The 17,928-nt window shown below is 36.2% G+C and overlaps 1 protein-coding gene across 2 annotated transcripts in view; it reads right to left on the bottom strand.

The window, feature by feature from the left end:
* Window positions 1–265: 265 nt before the first annotated feature.
* LOC123717696 (probable ubiquitin carboxyl-terminal hydrolase FAF-X) overlaps window positions 266–17,928 on the bottom strand; it is a 55,114-nt gene continuing 37,451 nt past the window's right edge. For both annotated transcript variants that reach the window (XM_045673835.1, XM_045673836.1), the window contains 16 exons: window positions 17,289–17,430; window positions 16,727–16,880; window positions 15,161–15,314; window positions 14,384–14,501; window positions 13,581–13,714; window positions 12,350–12,503; window positions 11,256–11,365; window positions 9,685–9,768; window positions 8,278–8,378; window positions 7,678–7,871; window positions 5,198–5,293; window positions 4,188–4,354; window positions 3,428–3,659; window positions 1,804–2,007; window positions 1,242–1,354; window positions 266–625 (listed from right to left, as the gene is read on the bottom strand). In XM_045673835.1, the coding sequence (XP_045529791.1) occupies window positions 454–625; window positions 1,242–1,354; window positions 1,804–2,007; window positions 3,428–3,659; window positions 4,188–4,354; window positions 5,198–5,293; window positions 7,678–7,871; window positions 8,278–8,378; window positions 9,685–9,768; window positions 11,256–11,365; window positions 12,350–12,503; window positions 13,581–13,714; window positions 14,384–14,501; window positions 15,161–15,314; window positions 16,727–16,880; window positions 17,289–17,430 (2,329 nt within the window). In that variant the 3' untranslated portion in view covers window positions 266–453. The remainder of the gene's footprint in view (window positions 626–1,241; window positions 1,355–1,803; window positions 2,008–3,427; window positions 3,660–4,187; window positions 4,355–5,197; window positions 5,294–7,677; window positions 7,872–8,277; window positions 8,379–9,684; window positions 9,769–11,255; window positions 11,366–12,349; window positions 12,504–13,580; window positions 13,715–14,383; window positions 14,502–15,160; window positions 15,315–16,726; window positions 16,881–17,288; window positions 17,431–17,928) is intronic.

Raw genomic sequence — 17,928 nt, 5'->3', positions numbered from 1 at the left:
TTATCACCTTATAATAAAACGTATTATATTTCATAATTGATTCTCTATAAATTTTGCATGCATACTTTAGTCTAATATTATATAAAATTAAAAAAAAACTACTTTTTGTAATATAAAGACATTTCACATCACAAGAGCTATCACAAAATGAATAAAATGCCGCCAATGTTCTGTCCCTTTCATCATCACGAGTGATCAGAACATCCGTCTCACAAAATTCAAACGCAACGGTACCAAGCGACGCGCATCGCAAACAATCAAAATGGGGATTCCACGAGCGTCTGTCAACAACAAACGCACCTTAACACGAAGCAACAAAGACGCCAGAAACAATATTAAATCAAATTCTCCTAATTTAACCTCGATAAGCCTCAACTGGATCGAAATAACAAAGGCAAAGTCCTATCGCTGCTAAAGTACGAGACGTCCGCTCATGGTGTACGCGGGACTACTTCAATGGGGGGGCAGGGGGTCGGGGGGCGCGAGGACCAGGGGAGGCCGTCGGTCTTCGGGCTCCTCTTCCCCGCTTTCGCCACCTTCCGCTGAGCCCCCAGAGTTGACGGAGCCGGAGCCGTCTCGGTTTTCTTCTTCTTCGTCTTCCTCTTCCGGACACAGTTGGTAGGCTCTGAAAGATTGTTATTTTTTATATAGTAACCGATGTCTTCTCGACATTATTACGAAATACAGAAATATACTTTGTTTCTAGCATTTTATTTTTATTTTCAAGTGCTAGTTTAACGCACTATTCTGACGTGCAATCAGTCATCTTCTGCATATTATATCAGTAAATACTATATTTATAGGTTAAAATAATAATATAACAACTACACGCAATACTCGTCGAGCGAGTTTGCTTATCTTGACGAAGCCGCGTACAAATTGTTTGAACAAGTCTATTAAGTATGAGGTCAACTATTTAACCAATTCAAAAGGACGTTAAAGAAACATGTCAGAGTGAATCTAGTAGACAAAAAGTGGGACGTGTATCCCGCTCGCTATATCGTATATATTAAGTTTCTCATGTAAATAAATAATATTTTTAAAGAGATTTTAGATGCCATGTTCATAGGAGTCAACTGCGGCGGTACACCAATGAACTTTCCTGTCTATGTGTGCAAATCCCGCTCGTCCAACGAAAACTTAGACCAGAAAGTCGACATTGCCTCAGGCACAGAAGGCTGATCACCGATTTGCCTATTAAGAAGATATGTTAAAGAAATTCACGCCACAAAAATACTCACTTTTCTAACGTCTTCCTCGCGGAGTTGCTGCGTTCGAGGAAGTATCCACTAGAGGTCTCATTAGAGGTTCCGGGTGGTGACCATGTGCCATACGAGCCATATCCAGACCCATACTGCAAAGAGATGGTCATTATATTAATTATTTAATAGGCAATATTATTTAATAATTTTTGACTAAATCTTTTATTAATTGCCATTATAAAATTGTGATAATCATATTAGATTTTGATCAAAAATATATTGGAATAATTGCAGTCAATTTGCTTAGGTAATACTTGAACGACCCATAAGTCAAACATAAACCCTAATAACACTTTTAGATCAACAAAACAGTCAAGTTACTATTCAAAGAAGCTGCGATAAGCATTCTTCTTAACACGACTTCAAAATAAAAATATAAAATGTGATATTATATAAATTGAATAATATTTTAGTATAATGATCTATTTAGGTTTGCAAGCACGTATATTATGATTAATAAATACTATTTGCTAACTTAAATATAAATTGTATCGTTTACAGTTGCGAGGTCTTTGAAATCAGCCGTATATTTAAAACGTACCCGATCCAGTTCATCCTGAAGCCAGGCGAGCAACTGCCTCCATCTGCGTCTCGGCTCCGACTGCGAATGTACGGCGCGTATCGCGAGCGGCGTACGACACATCACCCCAACGAGCAATTTCACGCACGCGTACGTGCGCTTCTGGTAATGGCCGCGTGCACGTAGGCCTGTCTCAAGGAGACCTTGACGCTCTTCAGACACGCCCTGAAATGTTTTATTGGGTTTTTTAACGTTTAATTTATTATAGGATTTAGATATAAAACATTCAAATTAATATATATATATATATATATATATATATATATTTCACATTGAGAGCTTTGACCAGGACTGTGTGTGTGTAAACATGGAAATAACGTAATAATGGTATATAATAATGGAAAAGGGGGCCGATGGCCGGCCATGCGTGATACTCGTGAACGGGTCCTACTTGTGGTGACTGGTAGTATTTGAATTCGTGTATGCGGTGGTGTTAGTTATTTCGACTATGTGTTTGCGTGTTGTTTCCACGAGAATGTATGTGCGTGCTCCTATTTCACCGTGCCTCCTGCTGATGTCATGTGGAACATGGTGTGATGGTTGCAGCTCCTTATAAACGTTGTGTAATACAAGAAAAAAACTTGGCGATTAAAAAGAGTGGCGGAGAGTTTATTGCCAGTTCTTCTCTTCCTGTCTACACGCTTAATTAGAGAACTGGCAGTAACTGTAAAATTATAAGCATTTAATGTATATTGTTTTGCTTTTTACGTTCATAAATAAGTGTACATTGTTTTACCTATATAAATAAATGATTTTTGACTTTGAATAAAGATATATAGTGCTCTTTACATTATGTATTAGTTAAATCACTGTTTATATAAAATATCTTTGTATTTTAGTTAAAAAAGATCTTAAATAACATATTAAGGAAACAAATCAAGCACAACACGTCGAGCGAGTTTGCTTACTTTGCTTTATAGTTTATACATTAAATGGTCGGAAATTCGTAACGTTACTGTATTTAATAAACTTATAAGGGTTTTTAAAATACGGATTCCATCCCCGTAAGACTAATATAACAAAATTAAAACTGCTGTCCGGATGTTGACGTAATAATTCGGATCTCATCAAGTAAAAAGCCATGTTGCAGATGATATGTAGCACCATGTAACATAATTTATATAATTTAAGTATTTAAAACTTGTTTTATTAAAATAAATAATTATACAATAAATCTGGGAAACGTGTCGAGAAAGAATTGTCTTTATTTTATCTTGTTAAATATCTGTCATGTGTCAAAACTGGCGTTTTATTTAATTGTAAGGTTAAGAGTTTGTTAGTCTGTGGAATTCTTTTGTTAGAATATTTCAGATTTAAATCGGCAATTTAATTTTTTTCAACTTTTATATAATTTTGATTCTTTCTATAAATATTTCGCACACCACACTTTCACGAGCATACCCTCACAAAAGCTATCTGAAATAGGTATAATGTATTTATATGTAGATTCAATGTATTCACGTTTCTTGATGTTTTTCTTATGTAAATGTTATAACCTTTTTGTAAATATGATGTAACCATCTTTGGCTATTTGTTTAGTATAAATATTTTTTTGTTATATATCATTTATATATATTTAAATTACCTTGATAGCATTGTGGATGCGATGTTGCTGCCAGCTGTCTTCCATCAGCAATAAGGCGGTCAATGCATCGCAGTGCCTCCTCAGTTCGTGGCAGTAGGCACAGGCCATCTGCCAAAGCAGCTCTGCGAGAGCAGCCCGAGACCAGCCCGCGTGTTCCCAGCTCAGGAACTGAATCAATCTGATGCCTTCTTCGCAGCCACAGCACTCCTCGCTGAGTTTCTTCATGTATGTACTGGGAATTATAAAGAATGAATTATTTACTTTGAGGGTAGGACTGAAAACAGACTTATAAAAAGATATATACATATATGCGACAAAAATATAACCATTGTTCAAAATATTTTTTTTTTTAATAAAAATTATTAAAAAATAATTTCAAACATACGAACAACTCAAATTTTAAAAAAAAATTGCATTTTAAATGTGTATTTAAAATGCATATGCAATGTGTATTTATAATGTTGGAACGTTTACATCGATTTCTCAAAAACTAGTTGATTTATTTAAAAAAATTACACAGTTAGATAGAAAATTGAACGGCGAATCTAAAACTATATCAATATTGAAGATTGGTTAACATTTGACTGACGTGTGTACGTATGACAAAGTTATCTTTTATATTATCTTTCGTCTTCATCAAAAGCATACTAACCCAAAATAAAAATTTGGTCCAAATTATTTTTGCAAACTATTAAAAACCAAACCAATTAAAGAAAAATATAATAACCCGTAAAATTTAGGCTTTTTAAGTCTCACTTACGCAGTCTTATTATAAAGTACATCTGCCGCGGCAGGTGAGAGCGCAGGGCGGGGTCCCGCGGGAGGAGGTTCCGCGTATGGGTTCGCCAAGGGCAACGCCCCCTCGGCCGCAGTTGCCGATTGGCAACGACTGCTTACGTCACAGCAGCGCACTAATGCACAGACCACCTGGAACGTTTCATATGAAAATGTTGATTATTAAAATAAATATTTTTGCAACACATTTGGGTTAAACTCCCCTATATATGTCGCAGTAAAGTAGTTAAAGCAGAGAGTCAATTGAATCTCTAGACATTTAATTAAAAATCGATCAATCGATTCAATCAAGTCGCTAAAGTTCCGTCAGACAAGTGAGTGAACGAAACGTTTAACGAGTTTCCTAAACGTTCCCAGGCAACAAGAGTAACCTAACCTAACCTAACCATTTACAATAAAGCAAAACACGGAATTTCCAAGCTCTCAGTTCTTCACCATCACACCGAAATAACAATAAAAAATGAAATAATCATGGCGGAGTCTTGTTTTAAATTGTTAATCAACACGCTGGCTTTCGGTCAGACAGATAGTTGAACGTTTTCGACGCTGCTTTATTTAAATCAAAATTCTAGCGACTTGATTGAATTGAACATTTAATTAACTGTCTAGAGATTCAATTAACTCTCTGATTTAACTACTTTACTGCGACATATACATAACAACAGTGTTTTAATCGTCAAATATTTCCTATCCTTCACTTAATAAATATATATATATATATATATATATATATTTTTCCTGAAAAAAATACATCTTGCTTTTACGACTTTGTTCCCCGGGGCAAACGATACATTCGGACCCATTTAATATTGGTTAACTTGCATTTTGGAAATTATAATATTTAGCATCATACATACAAGACTCAAAAATCGACACATGTCGCGTACACGAACGCTGATCACCTACTTGTCTATCAGACCTAGAAGGTTGCACAACTGGTTATTGACATTAATATAAATAAAGAAAAGAACTTACCTGATGCACTTTAGCCGACTCGGGATACTGATATTTACCAAGTGACGAATACGTGTCGTCGATGCATACAGACAAGACAATATCCAACATTTTCAGCTGAAACAATACAAATACATTATAGGAATCGAAACCACTTCGTGGCTATTATCGACCAAGGCTAGTTTAATAACGCTACAACTGAAATCACCGCAATAAAATATTTATAAGTAATCTTATAGATACCGGCAAACTTCTTGAGCAATACATACAATACAGATACTCCTGGCAGTCTACTAGCTGGCAAACTGTTCATAAGGTTAACGGACCTTTCTCATTGTATATTGTGGGAATTATCAAAAGTTCTACTATTTGTATAGATACCGGCAAACTTCTTGAGCAATACATACAATACAGATACTCCTGGCAGTCTACTAGCTGGCAAACTGTTCATAAGGTTAACGGACCTTTCTCATTGTATATTGTGGGAATTATCAAAAGTGCTACTATTTGTATAGATACCGGCAAACTTCTTGAGCAATACATACAATATATACAATACAGATACTCCTGGCAGTCTACTAGCTGGCAAACTGTTCATAAGGTTAACGGACCTTTCTCATTGTATATTGTGGGAATTATCAAAAGTGCTACTATTTGTATAGATACCGGCAAACTTCTTGAGCAATACATCCAATATATACAATACAGATACTCTTGGCAGTCTACTAGCTGGCAAACTGTTCATAAGGTTAATGGACCTTTCTCATTGTATATTGTGGGAATTATCAAAAGTTCTACTATTTGTATAGATACCGGCAAACTTCTTGAGCAATACATCCAATATATACAATACAGATACTCTTGGCAGTCTACTAGCTGGCAAACTGTTCATAAGGTTAATGGACCTTTCTCATTGTATATTGTGGGAATTATCAAAAGTGCTACTATTTGTATAGATACCGGCAAACTTCTTGAGCAATACATCCAATATATACAATACAGATACTCTTGGCAGTCTACTAGCTGGCAAACTGTTCATAAGGTTAATGGACCTTTCTCATTGTATATTGTGGGAATTATCAAAAGTGCTACTATTTGTATAGATACCGGCAAACTTCTTGAGCAATACATCCAATATATACAATACAGATACTCTTGGCAGTCTACTAGCTGGCAAACTGTTCATAAGGTTAATGGACCTTTCTCATTGTATATTGTGGGAATTATCAAAAGTGCTACTATTTGTATAGATACCGGCAAACTTCTTGAGCAATACATCCAATATATACAATACAGATACTCTTGGCAGTCTACTAGCTGGCAAACTGTTCATAAGGTTAATGGACCTTTCTCATTGTATATTGTGGGAATTATCAAAAGTTCTACTATTTGTATAGATACCGGCAAACTTCTTGAGCAATACATACAATACAGATACTCCTGGCAGTCTACTAGCTGGCAAACTGTTCATAAGGTTAACGGACCTTTCTCATTGTATATTGTGGGAATTATCAAAAGTGCTACTATTTGTATAGATACCGGCAAACTTCTTGAGCAATACATCCAATATATACAATACAGATACTCTTGGCAGTCTACTAGCTGGCAAACTGTTCATAAGGTTAATGGACCTTTCTCATTGTATATTGTGGGAATTATCAAAAGTTCTACTATTTGTATAGATACCGGCAAACTTCTTGAGCAATACATACAATGTATACAATACAGATACTCCTGGCAGTCTACTAGCTGGCAAACTGTTCATAAGGTTAACGGACCTTTCTCATTGTATATTGTGGGAATTATCAAAAGTTCTACTATTTGTATAGATACCGGCAAACTTCTTGAGCATTAAACGAGGGTGTGGGGGAAAGTTTGCGCATCGTACACAGCGCGGGACACAAACGTCAACTGATTTGACAATCACGCGTCACTCTCAAGTGATACCTAAAAATCGCTTCTGCGCAGGCAAGGACATTTGTTCAAGAAGTTTGCCGGTATTTACACACAAGCGTATATTATAAAGCCAAAACGGATAACATTGATATACGAATCAACTATATAAGTCAATTAAGTATATTAATAGATATAAAAAAAAAGAAAAATAAAGGCAAACATATATTTTTGCTTTTATTGGACTGGCGTGCAAACGCACTGCCAGGATGACCAAATTAATAAAATAACTAAAAGCTATCACAATGCTATGTTCTAAAATACATACAAATATTATATTTATAAAACATTAGAATTCAAACTCATAATAACTCTATTCATATAGGTAACCAAGTACACTTATGAACGTCAACAGAAAAGATGTTTAATCGATTCTAAAATTACATTTACTACCAGTTCGCAAGTCAAGGGCGTAGAGCGGGTTTAAAGAACTGGCAAGAAAATCTACGTCACTCTTTTTAATCGCCACGTATTGAGTCACACAAATTTTTTGAACTGGAGCAAATCAATCGTCAATAAATATTCGTCGTACGTAAACGTATACATACCCGTAACAGCTGATATTTCTCATGCAAGCCCAGCATAGCATACGCGTGGAATAGGTTAAATAACAAAGGCAGATGCGGCGGCAGTCGGTGCGTATGCGCATCTGGCGCTGCCAGCGCACGCGCGCAACATAATACTTGATCGGAAAGACTTGTCACTTCTTCGCGGCTACACCACGAGCTGTAGCCATTGTTCACTGGAAGAAATATATTTTTATATTATAACTCAAAAGCTATGTTGGACCTCGTGACCCTCTTAACATTGGGGTCGTTCGAATTACGGCATTGCACCAATGCAGAAAGATGCAACGACATGTGGCATACACGACTGTTCATATATAAAATGAAAGTTATCAATGAGACACGGGTGCAATCTAAGGACTTTATAGGGTTGCATCGCCTCTGTATAATAATAAAAACATTATATATAAAGCTGAAAATGTTTGGATCTCCCGAACTACTGATGCCTTCAAGAAAAGAACGTACCAATTCTTAAAAGGCCGGCAACGCACTCGCGAGCTCTCTGGCATTATCTCTTAACACCAGGTGAGCCTCCTGCCCCCTTTGCGCCCCGTTCTATAAAATAATGAGAAAGAAAAATACCTGGCGGATCCTGTGTGGAGAAGTGGGCCAGGAATACGATAATCTTCATGAATACTATTCGGACATCGCTTGTAGGACATGAGAGGAGATAGTCGCCTAACCTGAAATTATATTACAGAAGCTAAATTTAAAAAAAAATACGCGATATTTTTCATAACTATAAATAAATTTTCTTTTGTGTTTAATACTGACTACGCAAAAATCTCGGTGTGGTGTTTGACATTTTAACGTATCCGTGGCATCGTAACTCCCAAACGAATAGACAAATTAAGATGCAGTTTTATTTCGTTGGCAAGTAGACGTAATTGTAACCATTTATGAAAATATGTTCAGAGGTTTTAGTCTATACTAAATAATATATAACGATAGGGTTAGATGGGGCTGTAATCCCTTATATTTGTTTATTTATATTCTGTAAGTAAGCAAAAGATACTAATATAATAAGTATCTTAAATGACTGAATGAATGAGCAGTGTTGGCCTAGTGGCTTTAACGTGCGACTTTCATCCCTGAGGTCGTAAGTTCGATCCCCGGCTGTGCACCAATGGATTTTCTTTCTATGTGCGCATTTAACACTCGCTCGAACGGTGAAGGAAAACATCGTGAGGAACCTTGCCTTAGACAACAAGGCGTGCGTCAGGCACAGAAGGCTGATCACCTACTTGCCTATTAGATTGACAAATTATCATGAAACAGATACAATAATCTGAGGTCCAGACCTAAAAAGGTCGTAGCGCCATTGATTTATTTATTTTTTATCTGACTATATAGGCTTGAGTGCTGACAAATATGTCATATATAGAAAAAATTGTTTGACAGCTCATGAAACTAGATTCAAGTTTGATTGACGTTAAAGAACGGGCCTTATGTAAGTCACTAATCTAACCATGTGTTGTGATATACAGTTGTCTAGTTAAGTATGTTTAATGGGGTCACTGTTCACAGACCATATAAGGTCTGCAGATGGAAAGCTCTATACGTCCACGTGTGGTCTCCAATATTTTTGAAGTTGTGGACCGTACGGAGGTAGTTGCGTATATGGCGTACAAACATACAAACCACCACCACATATGGCGAAACATTTATTTTTTAGTAAGGTGAGATGAAACATTGCGAGAGCGTTTTTATCTATAACCTTAAATGATAATAAAATATAACTAGAAATATATATTTTTTTTATATACATGTGTCTTTAGTACGACATCATGGAACATTACGATCTAGCCTAACTTAAGACTAATAAGTAATTTAAGTCTAACCTAATTTACTAAAAAGGATTGTCATCATAAGTAAGTGTCCAATAACGCTACTCATAGCCTCTATTATAGGGAAATATATATAAATACATATGTATAGGCATTTTAATTAATAAAGTCTATAAATAAATAAAGCTTTCTGCTCCCGCACCTGTGTGTATGTTTGAAGAGGTCTGTTGCAAACCAAGCCCGGACTGTCTGTGAGCACCTTAGATGCTGACAAATTATATCGTGCCTGTAAAGATACACAGTGAAAATTATTTTTTACAACTTCTCATAGATAACAATAAATTAATGTTATAATACTAATATCAAGACACAATAAAATAATGAATCTGAACTACATAGATTATTACCTATTAGAGGCAAAATAAAACCGTACGACAAATGACTTCAACAACTAACTTTATCGTTCAGTTTTGCGGTGTGGCTCAAAAGTTTACGCTAAATGGTGCATTGTTTTTTTGTTGTTGGAAATATGTTTTATTATTCCGTTCATTAATGACAATCTCCATTATTTCGCCACTACAGCTAGAAGGTAGAATCTGCTTTCAGCAGACAACTGCTTGTTTTTTGTTCCTCTTGTTTTGTTATATATGTCGCAACCAACTAGCTTAATTAGCCGTTCAATTGACAGCCTAGCCGTTTAACTAGCGGCCTGAAAGATGTTCAGCCATTTGATTAAACTTGACTTGGATCGATGACGTTTCATTACTTGCCGAGACTGTTGACGGTTCATTTAAATTTGATTCCGCTTTGTGCCACTTTCAAACTCGAAACAAAACTCAAACTGTCAATATGGCGTCGGCAAACCACTAACTTGATGGTGTTGTCCAAAGTTTCATGAAAAATAACTGGTACCACGGAAGAGTGACAATAATAATGTGAATTTGACTTAAGCAAATTTAATTTAAAAAAGAAAATTATTATATGTCATATGTTTCATCTTTTTTACTTCTGCTAAATAATGAATATCGTACGAATGGCCTAAGCATTAGCCAGCCAATTGATTAAATGTTGTAACAAACGCTACGTCTAAATATCTTTGAGGCCGTTAATTAAACGGTCCCGTTTAGTTAAAAGGCTAGGCTGTTAATTGAACGGCTAATTAAGCTGGCCGAATCTGGCTGAAATATTTTTATGTCAAATGTTTAATCGTTTTTTTACTTCTGCCACATGATCACTCTATCGTACCAATCGCCTAAGCATTAGCCAGTTTATTAAATAACAAAACGCTACGGCTGAATATCTTTGAGGCCGTTAGTTACACGGGGCCGTTAAGATGAAAGACTAGGCTGTTAATCGAACGGCTTATACTGGAGGAATTCAAAATTTTATATTGTAATGTCATTAGTTATCTAGAGCAGTGTTGGCTTCAGCGTGCGACTCTCATCCCTGCGATCGTAGGTTCGATCCCCGGCTATGCACCAATGGATTTTCTTTCTATGCGTGCATTTAGCATTAGATCGAACGGTGAAGGAAAACATCGTGAGGAAACCGATTTGCATTAGACCCAAAAAGACGGCGTGAGTCAGGCACAAGAGGCTGGTCACCTACTTGCCTGAACAGATACAGAAATACCATTTTACCACCAATTTCTATCTACTGCCCTACTTGCTAATGTACATTTGCAGGACATTCATACCCATAATGACATCTGATTCATACTTTTGATATATTTCCATATTTGACTAACGTGTTCAAGTTTTTGATTTTACTCACCAATCCGTCGCTGGACCCCGTAGAGTTTTCTTCGTGTGAAAGCCAATTTGAAAGAGGAACTTGGTGGCCAACTGCACCGCTAGCATTGACATCTCTTCGTGTTCTGGACCCTGGAAAAGTCAAACCTTCGTTACAGATCTACTGTACGTTGTTTTATAAAAAAAACACTGTTTTTGTACGTTCAATACTAGCGCGGCTAATAAATAATCCAGTCAATTATTAAATAGACCAATTCTTGAAAGGCCGGCAACGCACTTGCGAGCCTCCTGGCAATGTGAGTGTCCATGGGCGGCGGTATCACTTAACATCAGATTCAAATATAATTTATGTTTTTATATTCAGTTTTTTTTAAACTGTTATATTTTTTATAGATAACCATTTATGCAAGGGAGTGTAAGACAAAGACGCAACGCTAAAGAGTTTCAACATGCGTTGACCACGTATAGTTAACTGTTTTGACCAGAAGAGAGAGAACGAAACGACAACGCGCCCCGTTTAACTGTGATTGGTTGACAGCATCTAACACGTGATATGACACGTATTACGTACGTTTGTCCTTTCCGAAACAAACGCAATACATAATTTAAAAAAAACATAATTTCACATTAATGTGGCTTCACATACACAAGGCACTAAAACTTCATTAAATGAAGTTGCCAGTTGCCCTCCTTTTGATTTAATTATGTTAATTTTTATTTTTATTTTGTAGTGTAACGAAGTGTAAATAAATAAATAAATAAATAAATGAGTTAATATAGCCAACAGACCAAGTGTAAAGTGGGTTCAAAACTAACGTCAATTAAGTCTAACGCAATAGCTAATAACGGCGTTAATTTGACACAGTTTAATTAGATTCTAGTCAGTATATTAATATTGACCATGTTCGCTGACCACGACTAATGAAAAGCTTACCAGCAATTAAAAGGTTTGCTTTCTTTGGACATCATATATTCAACGTTCAAATTGATTAAGTTCCTAACCAAATCGATACCTAGAAAAGGCACATAAATTTTTAAAATCCGGCAACACACTCGCGAACCTGACAATATAACCAGCAGCGGTATAACTCAAGATCATAATATGAAAATAATCACCCAAACTGCGCTCTGCGATCCGGGATGCAGCCGCATACAACACAACTTCTTCATAAAGTTGAAGTGCTCCAAGCTGAATTGGTCCTGGTTGTGACAAAACGCAATATTGCTGCGACGTACCGAGTTCCATATTGGTTTCGGTATTGTACTCTCTCTGTAACAAAAGTTGATTACAAAATGACATTTTTTAAATCTATTTGTGTACTATCGGATATTGAGTAACCAGCGCTGTGAAAGACGTCTGCTCCACAGAATAATGGCGCATTTAACATTAACTCGAACGGTGATGGAAAACATCGTGAGGAAACTTGCCTTACACCCAAAAAGTCGACGACGTGCGTCAGACACAGAAGGCTGATCACCTACTTGCCTTATTTGATTGACAAATGATCATGAAACAGATACAGAAATCTGAGGCCCAGACCTAAAAAGGTTGTAGAGCCATTGATTTTTTATTTAGACAATTATTTAACAGACTAATAAAATCCGCCAAGAAACCAAAATTATGACGATTAAATAACTAAATGTTAATGGCACCTGTATCTTATTTAAAAATGTCATTATCAATAAAAAAAATCAAACACACAACTACACGCAATACTCGTCGAGCGAGTTTGTTTGAAGTCTATTAAGTATGAAGTCAACTATTTAACCAATTACCGTCTAAATTCGTTATATTAGCGCGTTTAAGCAATTCAAAAGGACGTTAAAGATACATGTCAAAACGAACCTAGGAAACTAAATTAAGACGGCTAAAGGCGACGTGTATCTAGTTCGTATATATTAATCTTATAATATATATAAATCTCCTGTCACGATGTCTGTCCGCGATGGACTCCTAAACTACTTAACCGATTTTAAATTAAATTGGCACACCGTGAGCAGTCTGGTCCAACCTAAGAGATATGATAGTTTAGATCTTTAATTATAGTCGCAATTGTATTTTATTGCAAATTATTTGTCTATAATTAATTGACAGTCACAATTATCTGTTAACTTCGAAAGATTCTAACAGATGTCGATACTTTTCGACTAGATTGAGTAAGTAATCAATAGATGGCACTGCTATGGTAAACCGACAAACGTGTCATATAAGCTACAATTCAATATCATGATTACCACGTGTTATTGAGGCTAAAGTATAAATTAAATTTATTCTAGTACATAAAATTAAGTTTCTCATGTAAATAAAATACAATTTTGTAATGAGAGAATAAAGTTCTATACTTACTTCAGAGTCATACTCTTCATAGTTTGTTCCAGTGAGGTGCTGATCGTGTCCTTCCGTGTGTAAAACAACATGTAGGCGTTCCACCACCTCTTTTGGCGTTTGTATGATATCCTTTTGATAGTTGAATCAAATACCTATAAGCAAAAAAAATATTACTTTATCGTCTTAGCGAATACTTGAAATACTCGAAGAGCTGTCCAGAAGATCAGCCAGCAACCGTCTACACGCAAAGGAATGGATCGATGATCAGACTCGAGCGTACGACACGTCAAAGACGTACGTTGGTAATCTTACTCTAAAGGCTGTGTGTGTGTGCCTGCGTTCAATGCAGACAGATTTTATGACAAATAGCATTTGCTATCTGAAGGTTTATAGCGTAGATAAAGAGACTTTAAGCCAAGACGTTCTGGTTCATACCACGGCTAAAGGCCGATCAAAAGTGACATTGCTTACTACTGAAGCCTCTGTTTAAAATACAGAACAGTTTTATAAAATTTGGACCTGGGAATTTATAGGAAACTAAAATTATATGTGGTACAAATTTCATTTGTCTTAGAAATATAAAAGAATTAGGCACCTATTAACAAAGTTCAAGGCTATGTGAGCAGAAACATACTATGTGGAACTACACCAGCTGAAGTACTTCCAAATCCATTCGGGGTCCTTCAAGAAAAGAGCGTACCACCTCCTAAAAGACTGGTAATTTATGAGCCTCCTTGCAGTGTGAGTATCCTTGGGCGGTGGTATCGCTAGCCTAAAGCCAGTTTTCCCCGTCCCATTTCAAATAAAATAGCCATTTTTACCTCGCCCATGTATTCTCCTCCAAAACACTGCGCCTTCATCTCGTCATCATCGTGCATGGCACACTCCGATACCTCCCCATCGTCCAACTTTACCCACCGACCAGCCGAACCCGTGTCCCTGCAATAAGATCCATTAAATATATAAACCGTATTCATCGAACAAAGATTCACAAAATATAGTGACCACATCAGGGCGAAAACTAAGCTCACGCATGCCTTGCAGCTGAAATGAAAATGGGTAAGTCATATTGCAAGTTGTACAGTGCCCCTCCAGTCAGAAGAAATGTGGAAAGACCACAAAAATGATGGGCTGACGAAATCGTAAAGGTTTCTGGGATGATGGAGGAAGCAAAGAACAGATCCATATAATCCAGGAGGCTTTTACCCAAAAGGGGTCCAGAACAACAGTAACTTAACACAAACTTTGCTTTGTGTACACTAAGCCTAAACTTTGATTTAGTATTTATAGAATTCAAATCCTATTTTTCTCAAAGTCTATGCAACTCCAGTGTAAGATGGCATCACCGTTAATATTACGATAAGAATAAAAATTCAAGTTAAATATAGGATGGTAAAGTAAAGTAAATCAAAGTTTACAAAAACCCAAATTCGTTACGTAATAGTTGAACGCTCCCTTCCTCTGTAAGGCATCGTAACGATTTACTAACCCCTCCCCCCCCGAATTCGTTACGCAAGAAATTATCGTACTCAAAAATTATCCAATTGCAAAAATGTCACATACAATTAAAAACCTCATTTTACGAAAACAGGACATACCTCAATAACACATATGAGAAGTAATGGCCACCAGAGGCCTGACCGGAATGGACCACAATGCCACTGAGTTCGTACTGCGTGCACCGTGGGTCCTGTTCAGCATCCTCACTTCCCTCCCATATGGTCTCCCCCTCCGCCTTTGCCAGACCCCAGGCTGCATTGAGAAATTTTCAATAACTTAAATCCGTTTTGAAAAATTACATTATTAAGAAAACAATTTTTTAATTGGATTAAAGCTATTTGTATTATTATAGACTTAATTTTATTTTATTTTTTCCGGCGTTTCGCGTGCTTTACAGCGTGCGTGGTCACGGTGACTGAAAACAAAAGATGTTGAATGTCAAAAGTATCACATCTGTAGAGAAAGTTGTGTTTTCTGTATTTATTTCTCCGGAGTTGGTATCGACTAAAAGATGACGATCAATAAAGCACGCAAAACTATATATATATAAAAATAATTATAAGTTTTTAATAATAATACATAGCTTCAATCCGTTTAAAAGGTGTTTTCTTAATGTGTAAAAGCTATGTTAACAAAAGACAATACTAAATTACATTATGTCAGAACTGTTTTGACTAGATCTTTCTAATCGCAGCGAAAATAAAGTTTTTTTTAAACTCCGTTAAGAAGGTTTGAAACGAATGTAATCAATAACCAATGGAACGATTCCAAAAAGATAGAATGTGAAGTCGGCCAAGGTTTTCCATGTTGTCTTTGTCTATTGATTAGGCAACAGTTAAAGAATTTTTTCAACACTTCAATTCATTAATTTTACTGATTTTAATGATCTGTGGTAAATGAGAAAATACTGAAAAAAACAGAGCAATCCCTTTATAAAAATGAGGGTAGAATTTTAATTCTGTCGCCAGGTTAACTATTTGACAGTATGAAAAAAAGTGTAAACATATTTAAAAAGCGTTTTGATATAAATAATTAAAGTCCATTATTAAAAATATAGTTTTTTATTAGTCACGTGACACGGTCACAGATTACTCGAATCGACAATGACTTGACATTAATTTACGTGTACGTGTCTGTAATTAATGGTACGTACGTTGCGACGCCATCTTAGGCACCATAGAGAATAGTTTTGGCTGTTTATTAACATTATTATGAACAATTAGTAATGTATATTCACTTAAGTCGACGCATACACTGAGTCGTCTGCTAATAAATGTTACTGACAGTAGAAATGTGTACGCAATGCAACCCTTTATCTATACTTAGCACCTGCGCACGCACTCGTGACTCCTGATTAGTCGTTACGAGTGAGATTGTTTTTCTACAAACACACGATTTGTTGTTATTACTTACATTACTTACGTACGTAATACGCGCAATGGAGAATTTATTTTCTAACGTGTTTTTGAAGAAATTAAAAAAAATCCTATTAATTTCACATAACTTAGAATATCGATCGTACAAATCCCATCTATACATATAACCCTGTAAGTGCGAGCGAGACGGACAGATAAATATGATTTGTCCGGAAACCTCAGTTCGAATGGATTTCTCGTAATGGATAAACTCGTGTCAAATGTATAGGAGAATTAAACATAGCTTACCTGTATAGGGTTCGACATCTAGATCCCGCGGGAACTCGAAATAATCATTAAACTTAATTGCACACACTCTTTCAAAGTCGTATTCGAAACGTTTAAGCTGGATGACTAGGACTGGGGGAAGTTTATTTAAACATAACCGTTTGACTGTCACCACCTGAAATACAAAATTACCATTATGATAACAGCACAATTTTAACACAACTTTTAACTCAAGTTTTTTTGTTTTGACTGTCTCTTTCTATCGAATTGTGTTTATACTGTGATGAAACGAGACAGACGGTGTAATTAGAAACTTCTGACAGCATCCTTTCTCAAGCGGAGGATCGAGTTTGTTTTAAAAGTGGATCGGAGTCTGTTGATCAAGATAAATTAAAGCAGTTTTTTCCGAGCACCACCACTGTGTGTCACCAGACGTAGGCTCTTTCAAGAAACGAGCGTATCCAGTTTTAAAAGGCCGGCAACGCACTTGCGAGCCTTTTAACGTGCGTGTCCATGGGTGGCGGTATCACTAAACATCAGTTGAGCCTCCTGCCCGTTTGGCTCCTCTGACCTCATAACATACCTTCTTGCTACATTTATCACAATGATATGCGTCGGCACCCTCCAGCAATTCGCCTCGTACGTACGCCTCCAACGATTCTTGAAGCCGAGACATATTCCGTATATCCAACGACACTACACTAAACGGCTCCTCCTTGCAATATCTACAAAATGTCAAAAAATAAAACTTTCTGTGGCCACTATTAACTGGAATAATTGCAAACCCAGAACGTATACCAAAAATACACGCCCTATTACTGACGTGTACATATACATCTTAGAATTTTTATGTTTCACATGAAAGTTACACCTTTAAGTGTCTATCTAACAAGAGACAAGCAAAGCTAATAAATATGATTTAATTTATGACCGTATTTATATTCGCAGTAAAATTTGTAACTTATTCTTTCATTTTAATTTAATTTTGCTCTCAAACATCACTACACAAGGACGACAACTGAAAGAACTTAAGAAGGCAGAGCGCTAAACAGTTTCAACTTATTCAAAATCGAGTAATTCTCATAAAAATAATAGATCTATTGAAAGAAAACATTTTTTAACCGGATTAAAGCTATTTTGTATTATTATAGACTTCACCACGTCACCAGTCACCACGCACGGTGTAAAGCACGCGAAACGTCGGAAAAAATTAAATTTAAAAT

Source organism: Pieris brassicae, chromosome 13, assembly GCF_905147105.1.
Source record: "Pieris brassicae chromosome 13, ilPieBrab1.1, whole genome shotgun sequence".
NCBI classification, from domain to species: Eukaryota; Metazoa; Arthropoda; class Insecta; order Lepidoptera; family Pieridae; genus Pieris; species Pieris brassicae.
Note: the sequence above shows the minus strand (reverse complement) of the source record. Positions and strands in the feature narration are given on the sequence as shown.